Source organism: Phacochoerus africanus, chromosome 11 (assembly GCF_016906955.1).
Source record: "Phacochoerus africanus isolate WHEZ1 chromosome 11, ROS_Pafr_v1, whole genome shotgun sequence".
NCBI lineage: Eukaryota > Metazoa > Chordata > Mammalia > Artiodactyla > Suidae > Phacochoerus > Phacochoerus africanus.
In genome coordinates, this window is record NC_062554.1 from 41,842,716 (window position 1) to 41,863,515 (window position 20,800).

The 20,800-nt window shown below is 37.5% G+C and overlaps 1 protein-coding gene across 2 annotated transcripts in view; it reads left to right on the forward strand.

Annotated features, from left to right (window-relative positions):
- Nucleotides 1-14,041, forward strand: part of LOC125111802 (NXPE family member 2-like) — a 31,167-nt gene extending 17,126 nt beyond the window's left edge. The window contains exons 3-6 of one of the 2 annotated variants that reach the window (XM_047753903.1): nucleotides 3,865-4,598; nucleotides 9,735-9,796; nucleotides 12,430-12,645; nucleotides 13,014-14,041. In XM_047753903.1, coding sequence (XP_047609859.1) covers nucleotides 3,865-4,598; nucleotides 9,735-9,796; nucleotides 12,430-12,645; nucleotides 13,014-13,549 — 1,548 coding nt within the window. In that variant the 3' untranslated portion in view covers nucleotides 13,550-14,041. Of the gene's footprint in view, nucleotides 1-3,856; nucleotides 4,599-9,734; nucleotides 9,797-12,429; nucleotides 12,646-13,013 lie in introns of both variants that reach the window. The other variant, XM_047753904.1, reaches the window with a different exon arrangement.
- The last annotated feature ends 6,759 nt before the right edge of the window (nucleotides 14,042-20,800 follow it).

Consider the following 20,800-nt stretch of genomic DNA (forward strand, 5'->3'; position numbering starts at 1 on the left):
TCCAGTAGTGCTTTTATAGAACATTTTCTCAAAATTTTGTGCTCAGGAGTTCCCTGGTGACTCAGCATGTTAAGGATCTGGTGTTGTCGCTGCCATGGCATGAGTTCAATCCATGGCCCAGGAGCTTCCACATGCCAAGGGTGCAGCCAAAAAATTTTTTTTGTGCTCTACTGATAGGATATTTTTATCCACTAAATGAACATATTCTTGTTTAAAAAAATAGAATTGAATATTTAGAAAATGAAAATGTGGAAAACAGTCTAAGATTAGAAACAATAGAGGTATGTTACAAAGGAATTTTTCAGTGCTTTAACTATAAACATTAAATACTTCTAAAAATGTCAGGACATGAATAAAAATATTTTCTGCAAAATTGAGAGTCTACATGTTAAGATGTTTGTTATATGAATAACTAACATTAACCAAGAAATTAAAAAACATTGGAAGAAAAAAGACTGAACAAAGGAAATAGACCATACAGGAGAGAATATTATCAGTAAAATAGGTGTTTGAAGGAAAATAAAGTTGGAACACACTAGTATTAAAATAAATGCAATTAAAAACAGTATTTAAATCAGAGTTCCCGCTGTGGCACAGTGGGTTAAGAATCCAACTGCAGTGACTTGGGTTGCTGCAGAGGCCTGGGTTTAATCTCTAGCCTGGCACAGTGGGTTAAAGGATCTGCTATTGCTACAGCTGTGATGTAGGTCACCAGTTGTGGCTTGGATTCGATACCTGGCCCAGGACCTTCTATAAGCCATTGAGTGCAGCTATAAAAAAATTATTTAAAAAATTATTTAAAAAAACCCAATAGTAAGTCTCCATCTTCATCTGTCAAATTTACAAAGTTTTTTTTTTTTTTCCACCTTTTCCAGGGCTGCTCCTGCAGTATATGGGGGTTCCCAGGCTAGGGGTCTAATCGGAGCTGTAGCCACCGGCCTATGCCAGAGCCACAGCAAGGCGGGATCCGAGCCGCGTCTGCAACCTACACCACAGCTCACGGCAACGCCGGATCCTTAACCCACTGAGCAAGGCCAGGGATGGAACCCACAACCTCATGGTTCCTAGTCGGATTCTTTTTTTTTTTTTTTTTTTTTTTTTGCTATTTCTTTGGGCCGCTCCGGCGGCATATGGAGGTTCCCAGGCTAGGGGTCGAATCGGAGCTGTAGCCGCCAGCCTACGCCAGAGCCACAGCAAGGCGGGATCCGAGCCGCGTCTGCAACCTACACCACAGCTCAGGGCAACGCCAGATCTTTAACCCACTGAGCAAGGCCAGGGACCGAACCCGCAACCGCATGGTTCCTAGTCGGATTCGTTAACCACTGCGCCACGACGGGAACTCCCCTAGTCGGATTCTTTAACCACTGAGCCACGACGGGAACTTCTACAAAAAGTTTTAATAACAATGTTTATTAATTTAACCAACAGTATTTAAAGTTTTGAATTTTGTAAAGGAGATTTAGTTAAGGTAACCAACTCCTTTCCTCGGTAAGCATGCAGCTCTCCAAAGTCATCAGTCATAAGATGGGTTTTGTATGACTCTTTTATTCAGGCAATGATCTCATTCTTAGAATATGACATATATGATGTTATATAATTCTTTTGGTATAACTAAATATCTTGTTCCAGAAAAATTTTTATGTATATGGAATGATTGGCCAATGGGGACCTGCTGAATAGCACAGAGAACTCCGCCCAATATTCTGTGATAATCCATGTGGGAAAAGAATCAGAATGGGTGTGCGTAGATGGATGACTGGGTCACCTTGTTGTACAGCAAAAACTAACCTTGTAAACTAACCATACTTCAATAAACCAAAAAATTTTGATTGAAGTATAGTTGATTTACAATATTGTGTTAAGGTGTATAGCACTGTCATTCAGATATACATACATATATATGTATGTGTACATCTGTGTATATATAGAATATATAAATATATTCTTTCAGATTCTTTTCCTTATAGGTTATTATAAAATACTGGGTATAATTCCCTGTGCTATACAGTAGGTTCTTGTTGGTTATCTATTTTATATATAGTAGTATATATGTAATTCTAATTTAGCCCTTCCCCAACCTAGAAAAGTCTGACTATAGTCATGACAGAGGAAATAGTTCACCCGGGTTTCAAGCCTTTCCGTATACATATTAAATAGCAGTTGACTTAAACACAACAAAGCAAAACACAAACAAGCCAATTAAGAAAAAAAACTGGTAGGTTTCCAACCCTGGTTTCACCCATGTCATTTTAGGCCACGGCTGAATGTATCTCCATAGGGCTTGGGAGATTCTTGGGACCTGAACAGACTTAAACTGGTGGTAATATTTCCTCCAGTTACCTTATTGTCCAGGTGAATACTTGGCATGTATTGTCTGCTAAACAAATTTTTCATTTGACTATTTCTCTCAATACTTTTGTTAAGGAGCACTATATATAACTTTTTTTTTTTTGCTTTTTTATTGGGTGGGGGGCATGCCCTCGGCATATGGAAATTCTCAGGCTAAGAGTTGAATCAGAGCTGCAGCTGCTGGCCTGGGCCACAGCCACATGGAATCCAAACCGCGTCTGTGACCCACACCACAGCTCAGGGCAATGCTAAATCACTGACCCACTAAGTGAGGCCAGGGATTGAACCCACATCCTCATGGATGCTAATCAGATTCATTTCTCCTGTGCCACAACGGAAACTCCTATAACTTTTTACATATAACTTTGCTGCAATGACAGATGAGACACTGGTATGGCATTACAGGTAGTTATACATATTGAAAATGTAAACTCCTAAGAATGTATTTGACTGTCAAAAAGAATAAAATTGGTTATGTTCTTTGATTGATTACTTAATTCAAAAATATATGATCTGATACTTCCATCCCTAGGAATCCATCATAAGGAAGTAATCCTATGTACATGAAAAGCTGGGAATTATCCAAATGTGATGTAAAATGGAAATGAATAGCAATAATTCAATTGTGTAATATTATTGGCCACACAACTTGTTATATCCTCTTGATGGACTATTATGCAGCCATTTAAAAATGATCATGAAAATTATATGACAGTATTAAAATGTTTGTAAAATGTGGTATTGGGTGCAAAAAATAACTATTTTTATTATTTGTTTTGCTATTTTAAATTATTAATTTTATTTTTTGGATTATTTTTATTGAAATATAGTTGATTTACAATATCATGCCAGTTTCAGGTATACAGCACAGTGATCCCTATATATGTATATATAAATTCAATTCATATATGTATGTGTGTGTATATTCTTCTTCAGATTCTCTTCCTGTACAGGCTGTTATAAAATACTGAGTATAGTTCCTTGTGCTATACAGCAGGTTCTTGTTGGTTATCTATTTTATATGTTTAGATTTAACTAGAACTATATTTTTAGTATAATTACAAGTAGATAAAATACACTCATAGAAGGAAAAAGAGTAGACATAATAATTAAAAAATATCCTATAAAGATAGCAAAGCTTAGGAAGAATCATATTTTTTAAAAATGTGCTGTTTTTCATATTGCCTATAATATGGCTATACAATTTTACAGAGAAAAATAAGTGAGGAGACAGCAAAAGGAAACATTTAAAAATCCAATTATTAAATAGCATATAATTATTTCATATAGTTAATTTTTAAGCCAGTGACTTCCAAAAGAAATTATCAGCTGGCAACAGAAGTCACATTTCATGGAAATCCATTCTGTGATTCTAAAACTAAAATCTAGCTAGAATCGGTTTTTGATATGTGATTACTTCAACTCAAGTATGTGTAAAATAAACCATAATAATTTTATATTGAAAAGGAAGCCACATTTTTGCTGCTAATATATCCCTTATCTTCAGTACTTCAGTTTTTTTCCAGTTTGAGAAAACCTAGCTCTCTGAATTATTGGAACATCTTCAGAAAGTCCTCCTACCAGGAAGAACCACTGAATTCAGAGATTTCACCAATAGAGATGGAGTTGAGAATAGAGGGAATCAGGGAGAAATTAGACCAACTGTTCCCACCCAGACCCTTCACCCACGTGACCTCCACCACCAGCGCCACACACAGCACAGCCACCATCCTCAGCCCTAAGGACACATACTGCAAGGGGGATCAGCTGGACGTCCTGCTGGAGGTGAGGGACCACTTGGGACGCAGGAAGCCATATGGCGGGGATTTCCTGAGGGCCAGGATGTCCTCCCCAGCCCTGCAGGCAGGCGCCTCGGGAAAGGTGAGCGACCTCAACAATGGCACCTACCTTGTCAGCTTCACTCTGTTCTGGGAGGGCCAGGTGTCTCTGTCTCTCCTGCTCATCCACCCCAGTGAAGGGGTGTCAGCTCTCTGGAGGGCAAGGAACCAAGGCTACGACAAGGTGAACTTCACAGGCTACTTTGCCCGTGGCTCCTCTTGGGTCCCCTCTAAATGTGGTCTCACCCTCCATGTAAATGCTGAACTGTGCAAGTACTTGGACCATCGTGACCGGGAAGCCTTCTACTGTGTGAGACCACCACATGTTCCCTGTGAGGCACTGACCCACATGACCACCAGGAATGCAAACATTTCCTACCTTACAAAGGAAGAATGGAGCCTTTTCCAAAGGTAAATAGAAGTATTGATACAAAGAGGGGGACTTACGTTCAGACCAACCTCTACCTAATAACTTTTCTTAATCAAGCTCCCTTAGGTCAATGAATGTTGACTAGGTTGAGTCATTTCAGATGGAAACATTCACAGAGCCCCCTAGAGGTCACCTCGACAGCTGTGGTTTTATTTGTCCTGAACTATTTGCTGAAAGGAGTATACCAATATACTCCTATATATTGGTATTCCTATATATATATCAATATACTTACCTCCCCATATACTCCTATGTGCTGAAAGGACTATACCAATGAAGCAATTTAAGGTCTCTAGTTCTCTGTGGTTTATAGTACTTCCAGATTCAGTAATTTTCTATAGACCACTATTTTCTACAGTGTATTCCTATCCTATAGATTAATAGATGCTATGAAAAATAGACAAAAAACCAAAACAAAACGGGGGGGTGGGTAGTCTACCTTACCATTTATATCAAATGAACCACCAGATCCTGTGAATTGTACCTCCCCAATATCTCCTGAACCCAGCCATTTCACCCTATTGCTGTTGACTCTATCCTTGTATAAACTCTCATCATACTTCAATTATTGCAACAATCTCCAGAGATGGTTTCCTTGCTCACAGCCTGTTTCCTTCAATCTATCCATACTGCACCCAGACTAATGTTTCTAAAATATAGATTTTTACTTTTCCTTGCTTAAAACCCTTCATATGATTCCATTGCTCTAAGGATAAAATACAAACTCTTTAATATGTTAACAAGGGCTTGCCTAGTCCTAGAGTCTCTTATCTCACTTTTACGCTGCTCTACTCTCTGTCAATTGAATTCTTTTGTTTCACAAATGGACCATGCATGCTCTCTCTCAACTCAGGCATTTCACAAGGCTTCATCTAAACATTTCCTCTAAGTCTGGGTAAAATGCCAGTCCCATATTCTTTCATCCCATTCTATTCTTTCCCAATCATAGTACTCATTACACTTTTAAATTCCAAATGTGTATTTTATACCCTTTGCTAAATTATAAGCTCTGTGAGGCAATACATTTTTTCACCATTCATTCATTCAATTTATAGTTAGCACCTTCTATACTCCAGACAGAGCTCCAGGTGTTGAGAATTCAACATTCGAATGGGTAGAAGGACAACAAACAAATAATTTGTAACCTGAAGTCATCAACATAAAGAGATTTTGACTGTAATGCTGGATGCTATTTTAAAAGAATGGTCAGCTAAGGCCTGTCTTGAACACCAACCTGAAGGTAGGTTGCTAGAACCTGAGTGAAGTGAGCCAAGTGAATTTTGGGAGGAATACTATTTCCAAGAAGGGACTCGAAGCAACAGCATGCTGGAATGTTCCAGGAATCCTGAGGGGGCCAGTGAAGCTGGCATGGAATGCAATGAGGGGAAAAAAAAAAAAAAAAGGTCAGAGCCTTAAAGGCCATCTGCATATGATAGGAAGTTTGGGGGCCACCATGTTGTCTCACAGGACTAGTACAATGGCTAACATGTAGAAAGTTCTCAACTGTTGGATGAATGAATAAGTATATGCAATCTGGGAAAGGTTTCTTTGCATCAGACCTCATTGACTTTAGTATCTATTCCTTCCAGTGGGATTGAGCACAAAACATATCCCCAAATTGTATGACTATGGAGGAGTTATTTAATGGGCCAGGTTCTTTGTTCCATAATTTAGTAAATGCTACTGTAGAAGGGCCTTGGTTTTCCAATATGGGTTCAGAAGAGCAAGCCGGATAGCCTAAAGCCTAGAAATTCAAGTTCAAATCCAACTCAAACATTATAATGACATAGGGCAAGGTGGAGGATACACCCAGCCTGACACGGCTATAAAATTTCCCTTCCACACCTATGTGACCTTTACTTCTTTTTGTTTTCCTGGTCAAGGTATGAAACAATCCATTTATCCTTATCCAAAAGAGGCTGGACTTTTTCAAACAAATATGTTACTAAAGGAAACATAACCATGGAGACACAGAAATGAAGGTCTCAGAACAATGTCTCACTCTGTGGGCAGAAACTATCTGTGCTGCTATCCTTATTCCCTGTTGGCCACATCTGGCTCCCTCTTGAAATGGTCCTCATTGCAGCCTGGGTTGGAGGAGCTCTCCTTGCTGCTCTCAGGAAATGCTAAGTCCCTGATCTGGCAGATCAGCAGATCAGTATTTTTGGGTCCAGTCATGCTTCTCCACGCGGCTACGTTCATGACAATAATCTGCCTGACTCCCAAAGAACATTTAATTCCTGGACCGCCTGCACTCTTCAAGATGTTTATTCTTTACCCCACTGCATGGAGGAGAGATTTGAATCTTCTCATGGGTGATTTAGTGCACGTACAAGGAGTAGTTGACTTCATAGGTGATTCCGGGTTGAAGAACTCTCATGGGTCCTTCCATCACTAAGCTCCAGGGCCCCTTCTTAGATCCAAGACAGGTTCTATGACATCTTTCTTTCCCACAATTCCAAGGACTAAGCCTGTCTCTCTTCCATTTGTCACACAGTAAAATACATTTTCCCACCAGAGTGCTCTCTCTTAGCCCTGGCTGCAGAATCAGATGCTACCTCCTCAAATACTCACTTCTGCAGAGTTAATAAAAAGTCTTTTAAAAAAAGTTTTATTAATAGTTATGATGGGAAAATAAACAAGGTGTTATCACATAAAAAGAAATCATATAGGCAACATAGTTATTGATGATTCTGTCTCTTCTGTTTCTAATGTTACGACTCCTTCTGCAATGTAATACACACACTCAATACTAGACGAGACACATTGAAATGAATGCCTTCAGACCATGAATATATATATTTTTAATCCTAATTTTAATTTCCCACTCTAAGTTTGGCTTTGATAACCGAATTTACAAACAAGGTATTCAGGTACTGTTCTCTTTTGTCAACTTCAACCTTACCTGGAAGAGATGAGGGGGAATAAAAGTTTCAAACTTGGGCAAAAGTTTAAGTTTCCCAGTGGGACAGATTTTAATTTGTGCCAAAGATAGGTCTGAAAAGATCCTCAGTAAGATATTCTGGAGAGACCATCACTATGCCCATTTCACCTTTGTGGAATTTAAGCACAGACATTAAATATCTGGGCCACTGCAGGTTGCATCTAGTAAGTTGCAGAGTCAGAACTGGAATCCCAATATATCTTATTCTAAAGTCAGTGGGCTATAGCACTGTCTCCCAGGACGCTAACGCTTTATGAAGCTATCACTGTCCAGACACCCCAGCCCCTCTGCTTTCCAGACCTCTAGCACCCTTGATATGGGAAACATTTTTCACTTAATCTAAAAAGAAATTCCCTTTCTTGGGATTCAGGCAGTCCTTCTCATTTTGGAAAATATACCCTTTGCCCCTCCTGGAGGTCTCTGTGGCTGGACGTCCTTCTTTGATACTCACTGTACCAGCCCCTCGAAATATTATAGTGGAAAAGATTGACCTAAGTTCTTGTCTCAAGGAGATAAGAGAGAACAGAAAGTAGACTCCTGGGGGATTCATGAAGGAGGAGAGTGCACGGAGGTGAGACTGGAGAAGTAGACACTCATAGAAGATGTCATGCCAGTTAAGGAGCTTGTCCTTATCCTGTGGATTGATGACAGAAAGTCATGGCAAGATTTTTTGTAGGGGAATAAAACAGAGAGCATAGAGGATGTATCTAGCTGGGATAAACCAAAGGGACAGACAGTATTGTAACAACATAGGACATAGTTTTCAAAGTATCGTTCTTATGTTAGCTGCCTCCATATCACTTGAGAGCTTACTAGAAATCCAAATTTGTAAACCCCACCCGAAAACTAACTTTTTCCAGCTTTACTGAGGTATAATCGACAAACCAAAGCTGTATATATTTAAGGTGGACAATGTGAGGTTTTTATACACATATACATTGTAAGACAATTGCCATAATCCGGCTGATTAACATTCATCAACGTCATAGTTTGCATTTTTCAGCGTATGGTGAGAACATTTAATATCTGTTTTCTTAGTAATAATTACTGTATACTTGAAATCTGCTAACTATACTCATTATGCTGTATATTAGATCCCCAGAACTTAGTCATCTTATAACTGAAAGTTTGTACCCTTTAACCAACAACTCTCCATTTCCTCAAACCTCAACTCTTGGCAACCACCATTGTCCTCTGTTTCTAGGAGTTTGACTTTTATTGTGTTTTATTTATATTTATTTATTTTTTTGGCTGCACGTGTGGCATATGGAAGTTCCCAGGCTAGGAGTCAAATCGGAGCTGCAGCTGCGGTCTACACCACAGCAATGCCGGATCCAGGCTGATCTGCAAACTACACTGCAAACTACACTTACAGCAAAGCCAGAGCCTTAACTCACACTGAGCAAGGCCAGGGATCGAACCCGCATCCTCATGGTGACTACAGCAGGTCCTTACCTCGCTGATCCACAATGGGAACTCCCGAGGTCAACTGTTTTAGATTCCACAGAAAAGTGAGGTCGAGCAATATTTGTCTTTCTGTATCTGGCTTGTCTCATTAGCAAAACGTCCTCTAGGTTCATCTACGCTGTTGCAAACGGCAGGCTTCTCTTTCTTAAGGCTGAGTAATGGTCATTGTCTCTATAAACCACCTTATTCTGTATCCATTCATCCATTGATGGACGCTTAGGTTGTTTCCATATCAAGTTATTGTGAATCATGCTGCTATGAACCCAGAAGTACAGGTATCTCTTCAAGTGCCCTACAACTCTTGAATCAGAAACAGTGGGAATGAAGCTGAGCACTGGTTCTAAGTCACACTCAAGCTGGAGAAGGACTGGCCTGGGGCATGGTGATGAAGGCCTGAGAGGTAAAGGTGGAGAAGATGGCATATGGGAGAAAACCATTTAGAAGGTCAAATCGAAGAGATATCGATTTGATTAAGTACGTGGAAGGTGGTGATCAGGGTCTCTGGATCACTGTCATTAGGAGAGAACCGTTTTCTAGAATCACGGCCCATTTACTTCCCCTAGAATATCTAAAATATATCAAAATAAAGTAAAAAGGCATTTGCAGAGCATTGAGAGTGCTTTAATTCTTCAAAGTCCCCTGTGGTTCATTCTTCCTCTGACGTCTGGACAGCTGTCAGGCTAATTTATTTTCTCATTTCTTGAAGGGTCAACATGGGGGTTGAAATAATGAAGAACTTTTCCTCCATCAAGGTCTTACCATGTAACAGTAAGTCTGTTGTGTTTATAATTTATCCATTTAAAGGACATTCTTACTTTAAGAAATATTTCTTGCACAGTAACCATTTTAATCTTTCATTTCCTGGGACAAACAGTATTCATCATCTTGGGTTTTGCAGAAGGGGTTTCATCCTTGGAAATTATTTTCATATCAATTTAAACCAATTTTCATCTTCGAGTCGGATATAAAAGGCTAGGCAACCCTCCATTTCAGCTGCCTACTCTCCAAATGTACAGGTTATTTGTATTTCAACTTGGGATTTATCCCTGAAAAGCCAAATAATTGGGTACTTGTGAAAGTGTCTCTGATGAACTACAGAGCTAGGAAATTTCTTTGGTGGTTTCTAATCTCTCTTTCAGCTACATCATTTCAGTTAAATTTCTATGAATTGCAATTTCTGTGCATTTTTTTTTTTCAGTTTTATCATATAAACTTCAGTGGTCAATACAAAGCCATCTCACTCATAAAAGTGATGTTTCTGCTATAACTGGAATTAAAGTGAATTTCAGAAAAGTAAATTACTTCCATTTTAGCAGTCCATGGACTATATGTTTACCCACTGCCTTTTTCTCATGTATTTAGAAAATGTTTGTTGAGGACCTACTATAGGCAAAGATCTTGGCCAAATACTGTGGGAAACAGATACAAAGAAACAATGACCCCAGGCTTCAGATTCAGTCTTTGGGGAAGACAGATCCCTTCTCTGCCATGGCAACCATCATCCATACCTAACTTTTACACCAAGAAACATCTCTGACCTTTGAGGCCACTTGAATCCTAACATCTCAGTGGTTTCCCTCTTGCCTCAACAGTCCTCTCTAGTAAAGTCAGGCAGTTTCTTAGAAGATAGTGCCAGACATTTTTTGGAGTCATCTATAAACCTTGTATAATTCAACATGGATAAACTTAGGTCCCTAAAGATATACCCCAAATCCCAACAACAACTCATACATGGATGGAAAGCTTGATACGAATCAGCGAATACAGCTTAGGCCGTTTTCAAAGTGGAGTATTCAGAATAAGATGGAGGGAGTTCCCGTTGTGGCTCGGCGAAACGAATCTGACATCCAGGAGGCCGGTTCACTCCCTGACCTTGCTTAGCTCAGTGGGGTAAGGATCCAGCATTGCTGTGACCGTGGTGTAGGCTAAAGATGTGGCTTGGATCTGATGTTGCTGTGGCTGTAGGCCAGTGGCTACAGCTCTGATTAGACCTGTAGCCTGGGAACCTCCATATGCCACAAGCGTGGCCCTAAAAAAAAGCAAAAAAGAAAAGAAAAAGAAAAGGCAAAAAAATAAGATGGAAGTGTTCCTCTGCACTAATCAGACCACACAGAATATTAAGTTGAGTTCTGGGCACAACCAAAAATATTTGCGGGGTTTTCCTATTAACTAGAGGATGTGATTCTGTTACTTTCAAAATAAACAATGGGTAACACCAATTTCTAATTTTGTGAATGTGGATAATTAGCTTGAGGAGGAGGAGATTTACACTTCTGCCTGGCCAGTGTCATGGATGTGATGGTCAGCTGGGCACTGAGCTCTGCTCTTTCACTGCCATGCATTTCTTCCTGATTTGGTTTGCTGTCTCACAACTGCATGGTCTTAGGGAAACATTGCAAATGCACAAGGAAATTATCTTCCCACTCTAGGAAGTACCATTCATTAGTGAGATTATTCAAAAGTGGCAACTTTTAACTCATGCCCTTTTTAAAATAGTTTTTAATTGTAGTTACCATATTTTAGTTTCAGGTGTATAGCAAAATGTTAATTCACATATATTATATATATCTTTTTTTTTTCCCCCCAGATTCTTTTACCCTTTTAGGTTATTACAAAATATTGAGTACAGGCGTTCCTGCTGTGGTGCAGTGGGTTAAGAAAATGAAAAAAAAAAAAAAAAAAAACCTGACTGCAGTGGCTCAGGTCACTGTGAAGGCTTGAGTTCAATCCCTGGCCTGGCGCAATGGGTGAAAGGATCTGGCATTGCCACAGTTGTAGGTGCTGTGGTTCGGATTCATTCCCTGGCCCAGGAACTTTCATATGCCGTGGGTGTAGCCATTAAAAAAAGTATTGAGTGTAGCTCCCTGTGCTCAACTGTAGGTCCTTGTTGGTTATCTATTTTACACATAGTGGTGTGTAAACAAACTTATATTTCCAAAAGGGAAAGTGGTCGTGGCTGGGGGATGGCGGGTGGATAAATTAGGAATTTGCAATTTAACATGATCTTGTTAAATAAATATCTGTGGAAGAGAGGGGGGCAGAGATAAAGGATAGAGTGAAAAGAAGAAAAAGAGGAAGAAAGTGAGAACTTTTTTTTTTTTTTTTGCTTTTTAGGGCCCTTGGCAAATGGAGGTTCCCAGGCTAGGGGTCTAATTGGAGCTGTATCCACCAGCCTACACCACAGCCACAGCCATGCCAAACCTGAGCTACGTCTGTGACCTACACCACAGCTCACAACAATGCTGGATCCTTAACCCACTGAGTGAGGCCAGGGATCGAACCTGCGACCTGCTGGTTCCTAGTTGGATTCGTTTTCACTGTGCCATGCCGGGAACTCCAGAAATTTTCTGAAATAATTTGTGATAATAAAAGTTGCTTACTGTGGGAATTTTTATTACCAGAGAGTAAGAACATAGAAACAAAATGTCAGCTTGGCATGAAGACTCCTTTCCCCAGTGGCTACACCATGGAAAAAAGGTGGATTGCAGCATTTTGCAAACAGATCGAGTTAAATGAACCAAAAAATATAAATAACTGCTTGAAGAGAAAACTTATTTACCTCATGGGAGATTCAACCCTGCGTCAGTGGATTTTCTACTTTCAAAAAGTGGTGAAAAGTACATATTTTATTTTTATTTTGAAACTATAGTTGCCTTCAGTGGTTATTTTCACAATGCTGTTAATTCTTTGCTTTCCTTTTCTGATGTTTATTATTTTTTAAAATTCGCCTAATATTTGGATTGGCACTTTTACTGCAAAGTTAATTTCTTTGTTCACAAATACTAACATTTTTCTTCCTCTTTCTATATGCTGATAATAAGTTCAAAACTTTGTGATGGCTTTAAGGCAGCTGGTCAAGTTCTCTTCTTCCCCTAAGCAGCGATGCTCTTAGAAGGGATCTTGGTTAGAATTTTACAAATTTGTGCATTTAAAAATAACATCCTTTTCCTTTTGTTAAAAGATTTATTGATTTGTTTTCCATCAGCCTTAAAACATTTTGATCTTCATGGAGCTGGGGCCTTTGAAACACATATGCTTCTGGATGCCGAAAGACATACTTTGATTCAGTGGAAAAAGCACAGTCATCCGATTGTTACCCAAACTCGGTACTCAGTGAAGGTTGACAACTACATCCCACGGGAAATTGACCGGATAGCCGGAGACAGGGACACAGTCATTGTCATTACCATTGGTCAGCATTTCCGACCCTTCCCCATCAACCTTTTTGCCCGCAGGGCCATCAATATTCAAAGGGCCATTGAACGTCTGTTCCTAAGAAGCCCGGAGACCAAAGTGATACTGAAAAGTGAAAACACTAGGGACATGGCTCAAAATGCAGAGATATTCAGTGATTTTCATGGTTATATTCAGAATCTTATCATAAGGGATATTTTCATGGATCTCAACGTGGGTATTATTGATGCCTGGGACATGACTATTGCATATGACACTAATAATATCCATCCACCTGATCATGTGATTAGAAATCAGATTAACATGTTCTTAAATTACATTTGCTAGAGGAAAAATACAGAAAACAGTATCAACCATTCTCTCTAGATGACCTCACTTATACTGCAAGGATAGTTGAATGAATCCGAGGTAAGAGACAACAAAATTTTTAAAAATATTGTTAAACTATACATAAAATTTACAACTTACACTATTTAAGAGTATAATTCAGTGGCATTAACTACATTCATAGTATTGTGCAACCACTATCATGATCTAGCGCCAGAATTTTTTGTCATCCAAAATAGAAACTTCATATCCCTTAAACCACCCATGCCCCCTTTCCCCTCATACTCAGTCCCCAGCAACCACTTTTCTACTTTCTGTCTCTATGAATTAGAATATTCTAGGTAGCTCACAGAAGAGGATTATATAGTATTTGTCCTTTGTACTAGCTTATTTCACTTAGTATAATGTTTTTAAGATCTATCCATGTTATAGCATACATTAGGATGTCCTTCCTTTTTAAAGGCTGAATAATATTTCATTGCATGTATATGCCACATTTTGCTTATCCATTCATCATCTATTGATGGACACTTGGGTTGTTTCTACCTTTTGTATATTGTGAATAATGCTGCTATGAAGAGGAAACCAAATCTAAAGATTTGTTTCCAGTGCTGAGTATGAAGACAGAGCAACAAAACCTCATCAATTCATAGTTTAAGAACCGTATGACCTAGAAAGGAGCTGTCTAAATGATTCAAGTTCAGAGAAAATGTGAAGTATAGGAGAAAACTTAGTGGGAGCATAATAGCAGTTTTATTTGCTTTAGAAAATTATATAGAATTTGGTATCCAGTTGTTCTTTAGATTCCAGTAGGAATCAGGGATCATAGTCCCAAACCCACAACTCACTGAGAGAAACCAACTTAATATTATGTCAAAGTACAGACCCTACAGCCCTGGTTCTTGCTGACCCTAAAAGTATGAATGTGAGGTCCCTTCCAGAGGACCTCCAATGACTTGATAAGGGTTGTCTCTAAATTGTTCTCTCAGAATAAAAGTGTCCTCCTTTTCCACTAATATACTTGTGGTTGCAAGAGTAGAAATATTGTTACTCAAGGATGATTTCTTTGATTGGACTGAGTTTCTTAGGCAGAGGAAGTGAAATTATAATGCTGTAACATCAGCACAAAGGCCAGAAGACAGCTTAGGACCAGGCTCCTCTAAATAAGGGAACATACATTAGAATTCTCTTCTTTTGGTCCTAATTCTTCACAGAAGAAACTTTCAAAAATGAATCTCATTCTTTCAATCCTTTCAACTCTTAAATGCTTACATGAGCTATCATTTTCCCACCAAAGATACCTTAAGTTCATTTAACCTAGTTCTAAGATGATAAAGTTTCTAGTTTTGCTACCATTACTTTTCTCTGATTGCATTGAAGTGTGCATCATTCTACAATATGCCTTATACCTTATCTCTTTAACAAAATAATGTCATTTGCAGCAACATGGATGGAACTAGAGACTCCCATACTAAGTGAGGACAGAAAGACAGATACCATGTGATGTTACTTATATCTGGAAATCTAATAGATGACACAAATGAACCTTTCCACAGAGAAAAACTCCTGGACTTGGAGAACAAACTTGTAGTTGCCAAAAGGGAGGGGGAGGGAGTGGGATGGACTGGGTGTCTGGGGTTAATAGATGCAAACTATTGCATTTGGAGTGGACAAGCAATGAGATCCTGCTGTATAGCACAGAGAATTGTATCTAGTCACTTACGATGGAACATGATGGAGGATAATGTGAGAAAAAGAATGTATATATATATGTGTGACTGGGTTGCTTTGTTGTACAGTAGAAATTGACAGAATACTATAAACCAATTATAATGGAAAAAGTAAAAATCATTAAAAAATAAAAAATAAGCATGATCAGCATAGAATAATGAGGATCTATTCTCTTGTTCTAAAGCTGCACTGTGTAATATTATGTCATTAGTCACTGCATAATATTATTGCCATTAGTATGGCTGTTTAAATTAAAAATCATTTCCTTGGTTGCACTAATCACATTTCAAGTGTTCAGTAGCCACATGTGGCTAGTGACACTATCCTGACAGCACAATATTTGTTTTCATTTGTTTCTGGAGAGGGTTTTTTCTTGTGTGTGTGTATTTGAATGTGTTTTTAAAATGAGACCAATGATATTTTATGATTTTTTTATGATGAATAAAAAAAAAAATCATCAAGGGTTGCTAAGTGTCAAACTTGACTTTTAAGCCATATTCTTCTGATACAGTCTTTTAAAGAAACCCTGCTCTCTCATAATGCTTTGGCCTCAAGTGAAACTTCAGATTATTATAGATATTTAATATGTTGCTAATATGGAAGACATGAGCAGGCCATTTGAAACGGTAAAGAAGTTCTTTACTGGTATTATCAAGCCTCTTTCAAAAATTTATGCATGCACAATGGAATGAAACTAGAAATCAATAACAAAAGAAAAACAGGAAAAGCTACAAATATGTGGAAATTAAGTAATGCACTCAATCAATGGGTCAAAGAAGAAATCACAAGGGGATTTGGAAAATATTTGGAGGCAAATGAAAATGAAAGCATAACAACCTTATGGGATACAATGAAAGCAGTGCTAAGAGGGCAGGTTATAGTGGTAAATGCTTACATTTAAAAAAACTTCTCCAATCAATAAACTAAACCCTAAGTCAAACTAAAGTATAAACTTAACATCAGTAGAAGAAAGAAAAGCATGAAGATTGGAGCAGAGATAAATGAAAGAGGGAAATGGCAAACAAACTCAACAAAAGTGACACTTGGTTTTTTTGGAAAAGGTGAAAAAAATGGCAAAGGCTTAGCTAGACTAAGAAAAAAAAGAAGAATCAGATGAAATTAGAAAGGAAAGAGGAAATATTACTACTGATATTATAGAAATAAAAAGAATTATAAGCAATTGCTGTGAACAATCATTTGCCAAGCTGGAAAACCTAGAAGAAATAAATTCCTAGAAACAAACAACCTACTAAGACTGAATCATGAAGAAATAATAAATCTGAACAGACCTACAGCTACACTGCATACAAAGAGATCCTGAGAGCAGTAATCAGAAACCTCCCAAACAAAGAAAAGCACAGGATGAGATAGCTTTACTGGAGAATCCTACCAAACACTTAGAAAAGAATACCAATCCTTTTCAAACTGTTGCAAAGAATATAAGAGGAGGGAACATTCCCTATGAGTGTTCTATGAAGCCAGCATTACCATATAACAAAATCAGACAAAGACATCACAAGGGGGTGGGGGAAACCCCAAAATTACAGGTCAATATCCCTGATGAATAGTGATGCAAAAATCCTAAACACAATAGTAGCAAACCAAATTCAACTGCACATTAAAAAGATCATACATCATGGTCATATATCATTTATGTCAGGAAACAAGGATAGTTCAACACATGAAAATCAATCAACATAAAGCACCACACTGATAAAATGAAGGGCAAAAACCACATGACTATCTCCATCAATGCAGGAAAAACATTTGACATAATTCAACACTGTTTCATGATAAAAAAAATTCAACAGACTAGGAATAGAAGGGAAACTACTGCAGCATAATTAAGCCGTATTTGAAAAGCCCACAACTAATATTATATTCAACATGGAAATACTGAAAGTTTTTCTTTTAGGATCAGGAACAAGGCAAGTATTTGGAACACTCTTGCTACTACTGTTCAACATAGCACTGGACGTCATAGCCAGAGCCAATTAGGTAAGAAAAAGAAAGAGCATTCAAAATGGAAAAAGAATAAAATTATCTACATTTCCAGATGACATTATCTTATATTTGGAACATCTTAAAAGATTCTACAAAAACACCTGTTAGAATGAAAACAAATTCAGCAAAGTTGCATAAACACACAAATAGCACTCAAAAAATCAGTTGCATTCATTTCAAAATCAAAACCACACCTCACACTGGTCAGAGTGGCCATCATCAAGAAATCTAAAAATAATAAATGCCAGAGAAGTTGTGGAGAAAAGGGAACCCTCCTACACAGTTTATGGGAATGTAAATTGGGGCAGCCACTATGAAAAACAGTATGGAAATTTCTTAAAAAATAAAAATAGAGCTATCCTATGATCCAGCAATCCCACACCTGGATATATATCCAGAAGAAAATGAAAACTCTAATTTGAAAAGATGCATGCACCTCAGTGTTCACAGTAGCACCATTTCCAATATCCAAGACATGGAAACAACTCAAGTTCCCATTAATAGATGATTGGATTAAGAAGATGTGATGTATATACAATGGAATATTACTCAGCAATAAAAAAGAATTAAATGTTGCCATTTGCAGCAACATGGATAAACCTAGAGAATATTATACTTAATGAAGGCAGAGAAAGACAAATACTATATGATATCACTTATATGTGTAATCTGAAAAAATAATACAAATTAATCTATATACAAAACAGAAGCAGAATTCAGGCATAGAAAACAAACTTAAGGTTACCAAATGGGAAAGGGAGGGAGGGACAAATTAGGAGTATGGGATTACAGCTAAAAACTACTGTATATAAAATAGATAAGCAACAACGATTTATGGCATAGCAAAGGGAAGTATCGTCAACATCTTATAATAAACTACAAGGGAATATAATCAGAAGAAAATAACCAAATTATTCTGCTATATACCTGAAACTAATACAATATTGTAAATCAACTTTACTTCAATAAAAAATCTGCTGCATTTTTATACACACAAAAAAATGACCAATCTGTGAAAATATTAAGAGAACAATCCTATTTACTATAGCATCAAAAATGATAAAATACTTTGGAATAAACTAAGGAGATTAAAGACTTTTACACATATAAAGTATTTTTTGAGTGTCCATCTTTAGAAAAAAATCAAAGAAGATACAAATAGTGTAAAGGTATCACATACTTATGGATTGGAAGGCTTAATACTGCCAAAATGATCATACATTCCAAAGCAATCTTCAGACTAAATGTAATAGTTATGAAAATTCCAAAGGCATTTTTATATAAATAGGAAGTCATAAAAATCATATGGGATCTCAAGGACCTTGAGTAAAATAATCATGAAAAAGAACAAAGTTGGAAGACTCAGCCGTCTTGATTATAAAATGATACCACAAAGCAACAGTAATTAAGTGGTACTGGCATAAAGACAGAGGTATAGGCAAATGGAACAGGATAGAGAGCCTATAAATAACCCTTTGCATATCTGGCCAGATGATTTTTGACAAGACTGTCAAGCCTACACAGTGGGGAAAGAAGAGTCTCAACAAATAGTGTTGGGAAAACTGGATATCCCATACAAAAGAATGAATTTGGACCCTTAACACTACATAAAAAAATTAACTCAATCTGATTAAAGACCAAAACATAAGACCTGGAACTATTAAACTTCTAAAAGAAAACCTAGGGGGAAATCTTCAGGACATTAGATTTGGCAGTGACTTCTTTGCACAACACCAAAAATACAGGCAACAAATAAAACAACTAGATAAATGGGACTACACCACCAAACCCAAAAACTCCTGTGTGTCAAAGAATAATACATGAAAAAGCCTACAGAATGGGAGAAAATAATTGCAAATCATATATCTGATAAAAGTTAATATCCAGAATATATAAGGAATCCCTACGACTCAACAAATTACCTGATTAAAAATGGGCTAAGCAAATCAAAGTCAGAAATGAAGGAGAAAAAAATTAAAATTTACAAACACAGAAATATAAGGTATCATAAGAGACTAGTACAAGCAACTATACATCAATAAAATGGACATCCGGAAGAAATGGACAAATTCTTAGAAAAGTGCCAGTCTTGAGAGCAAGACTTAACCAGAAAGAAATAGAAAATATGAAGAGATCAATTACCAGTACTGAAATTGAATCAGTAATTTTAAAACTCCCAATAAACAAAAGTCCAAGACCAGATAGCTTCGCTGTGAATTCTACCAAACATTTAGAGAAGACTTAACACCTATCCTTCTGAAACCGTTACAAAAATTGCAGCGGAAGAATACTTCCAAGTTCATTCTATGAGGCCATCATCACCCTGATACCAAAACCAGAGAGATCACACAAAAAAGAAAATTACATTTGAATGTCACTGATGAACATAGATGCAGAAATCCTCAACAAAATACTAGAAAACCGAACTGAATCCAGCAATACATTAGAAGAAACATACATCATGATCAAGTGAGATTTATCGCAGGGATGCAAGGATTTTTTTTTTCTCCCGCTTTTTAGGGCCACACCTGTGGCATATGGAGGTTCATAGGCTAGGAGTCGAATCAGAGCTACAGCTGCTGGCCTGCCCCACAGCCACAGCAACTTGGGATCTGAGCCGTGCCTGTGACCTACACCATAGCTCGGGGCAACACTGAATCCTTAACTCACTGAGGATGGAACCAGCAACCTCGTGGATACTAGTCAGATTCGTTTCTGCTGAGCCACTACTGGAACTCCCAGATTTTTCAGTATACACAATCAACTGATGTGATACAGCATGTTAACAATTGAATAATAAAAACCATATCATCTCAATAGATGCAGAAAAAGCTTTTGATAAAATTCAATATTCATTTAAGATAAAATGAGATCCTGCTGTGTAACACTGGGAACTACATCTAGTCACTTATGGTAGAGCATGATAATGTGAGAAAAAAGAATGTATACATGTATGTGTAACTGGGTCACCATGCTGTATGGTAGGAAAAAAATGTATTGAGGAAATAACAATTGATTACAATTAAAAACAAAATTACTTTATGAAAAAAAAACTTCAGAAAGTAAATATAGAGGGGACATATTTCAACATAATAAAAGTCTTTCATGACATATCCATAGCTAACATCATACTCAATGGTGAAAAGCTAAATCAATTCCTCTAAGATCAGGAACAATACAAGGATGTCCACTCTCACTGCTTTTATTCAGCATAGTTTTGGAAGTCCCAGCCATAGCAATCAGGGCAGAAAAATAAATAAAAGGAATCCAAATTGGAAAAGAAGTATTAACCGTCACTGTTTGCAGATAACATGATAATATACATAGAAAATCCTAAAGACACTACCAAAAAACTTCTAGAGTTCATCGGTGAATTTGGTAAATTTTCTGGATACAAAATTAACATACAGAAATCTGCTGCATTTCTATATACTAACAACAAAATATCAGAAAGAGAAATTAAGGAAACAATCCCATTTACCATCACATGAAAAGAATAAAATATCTAGGAGTAAC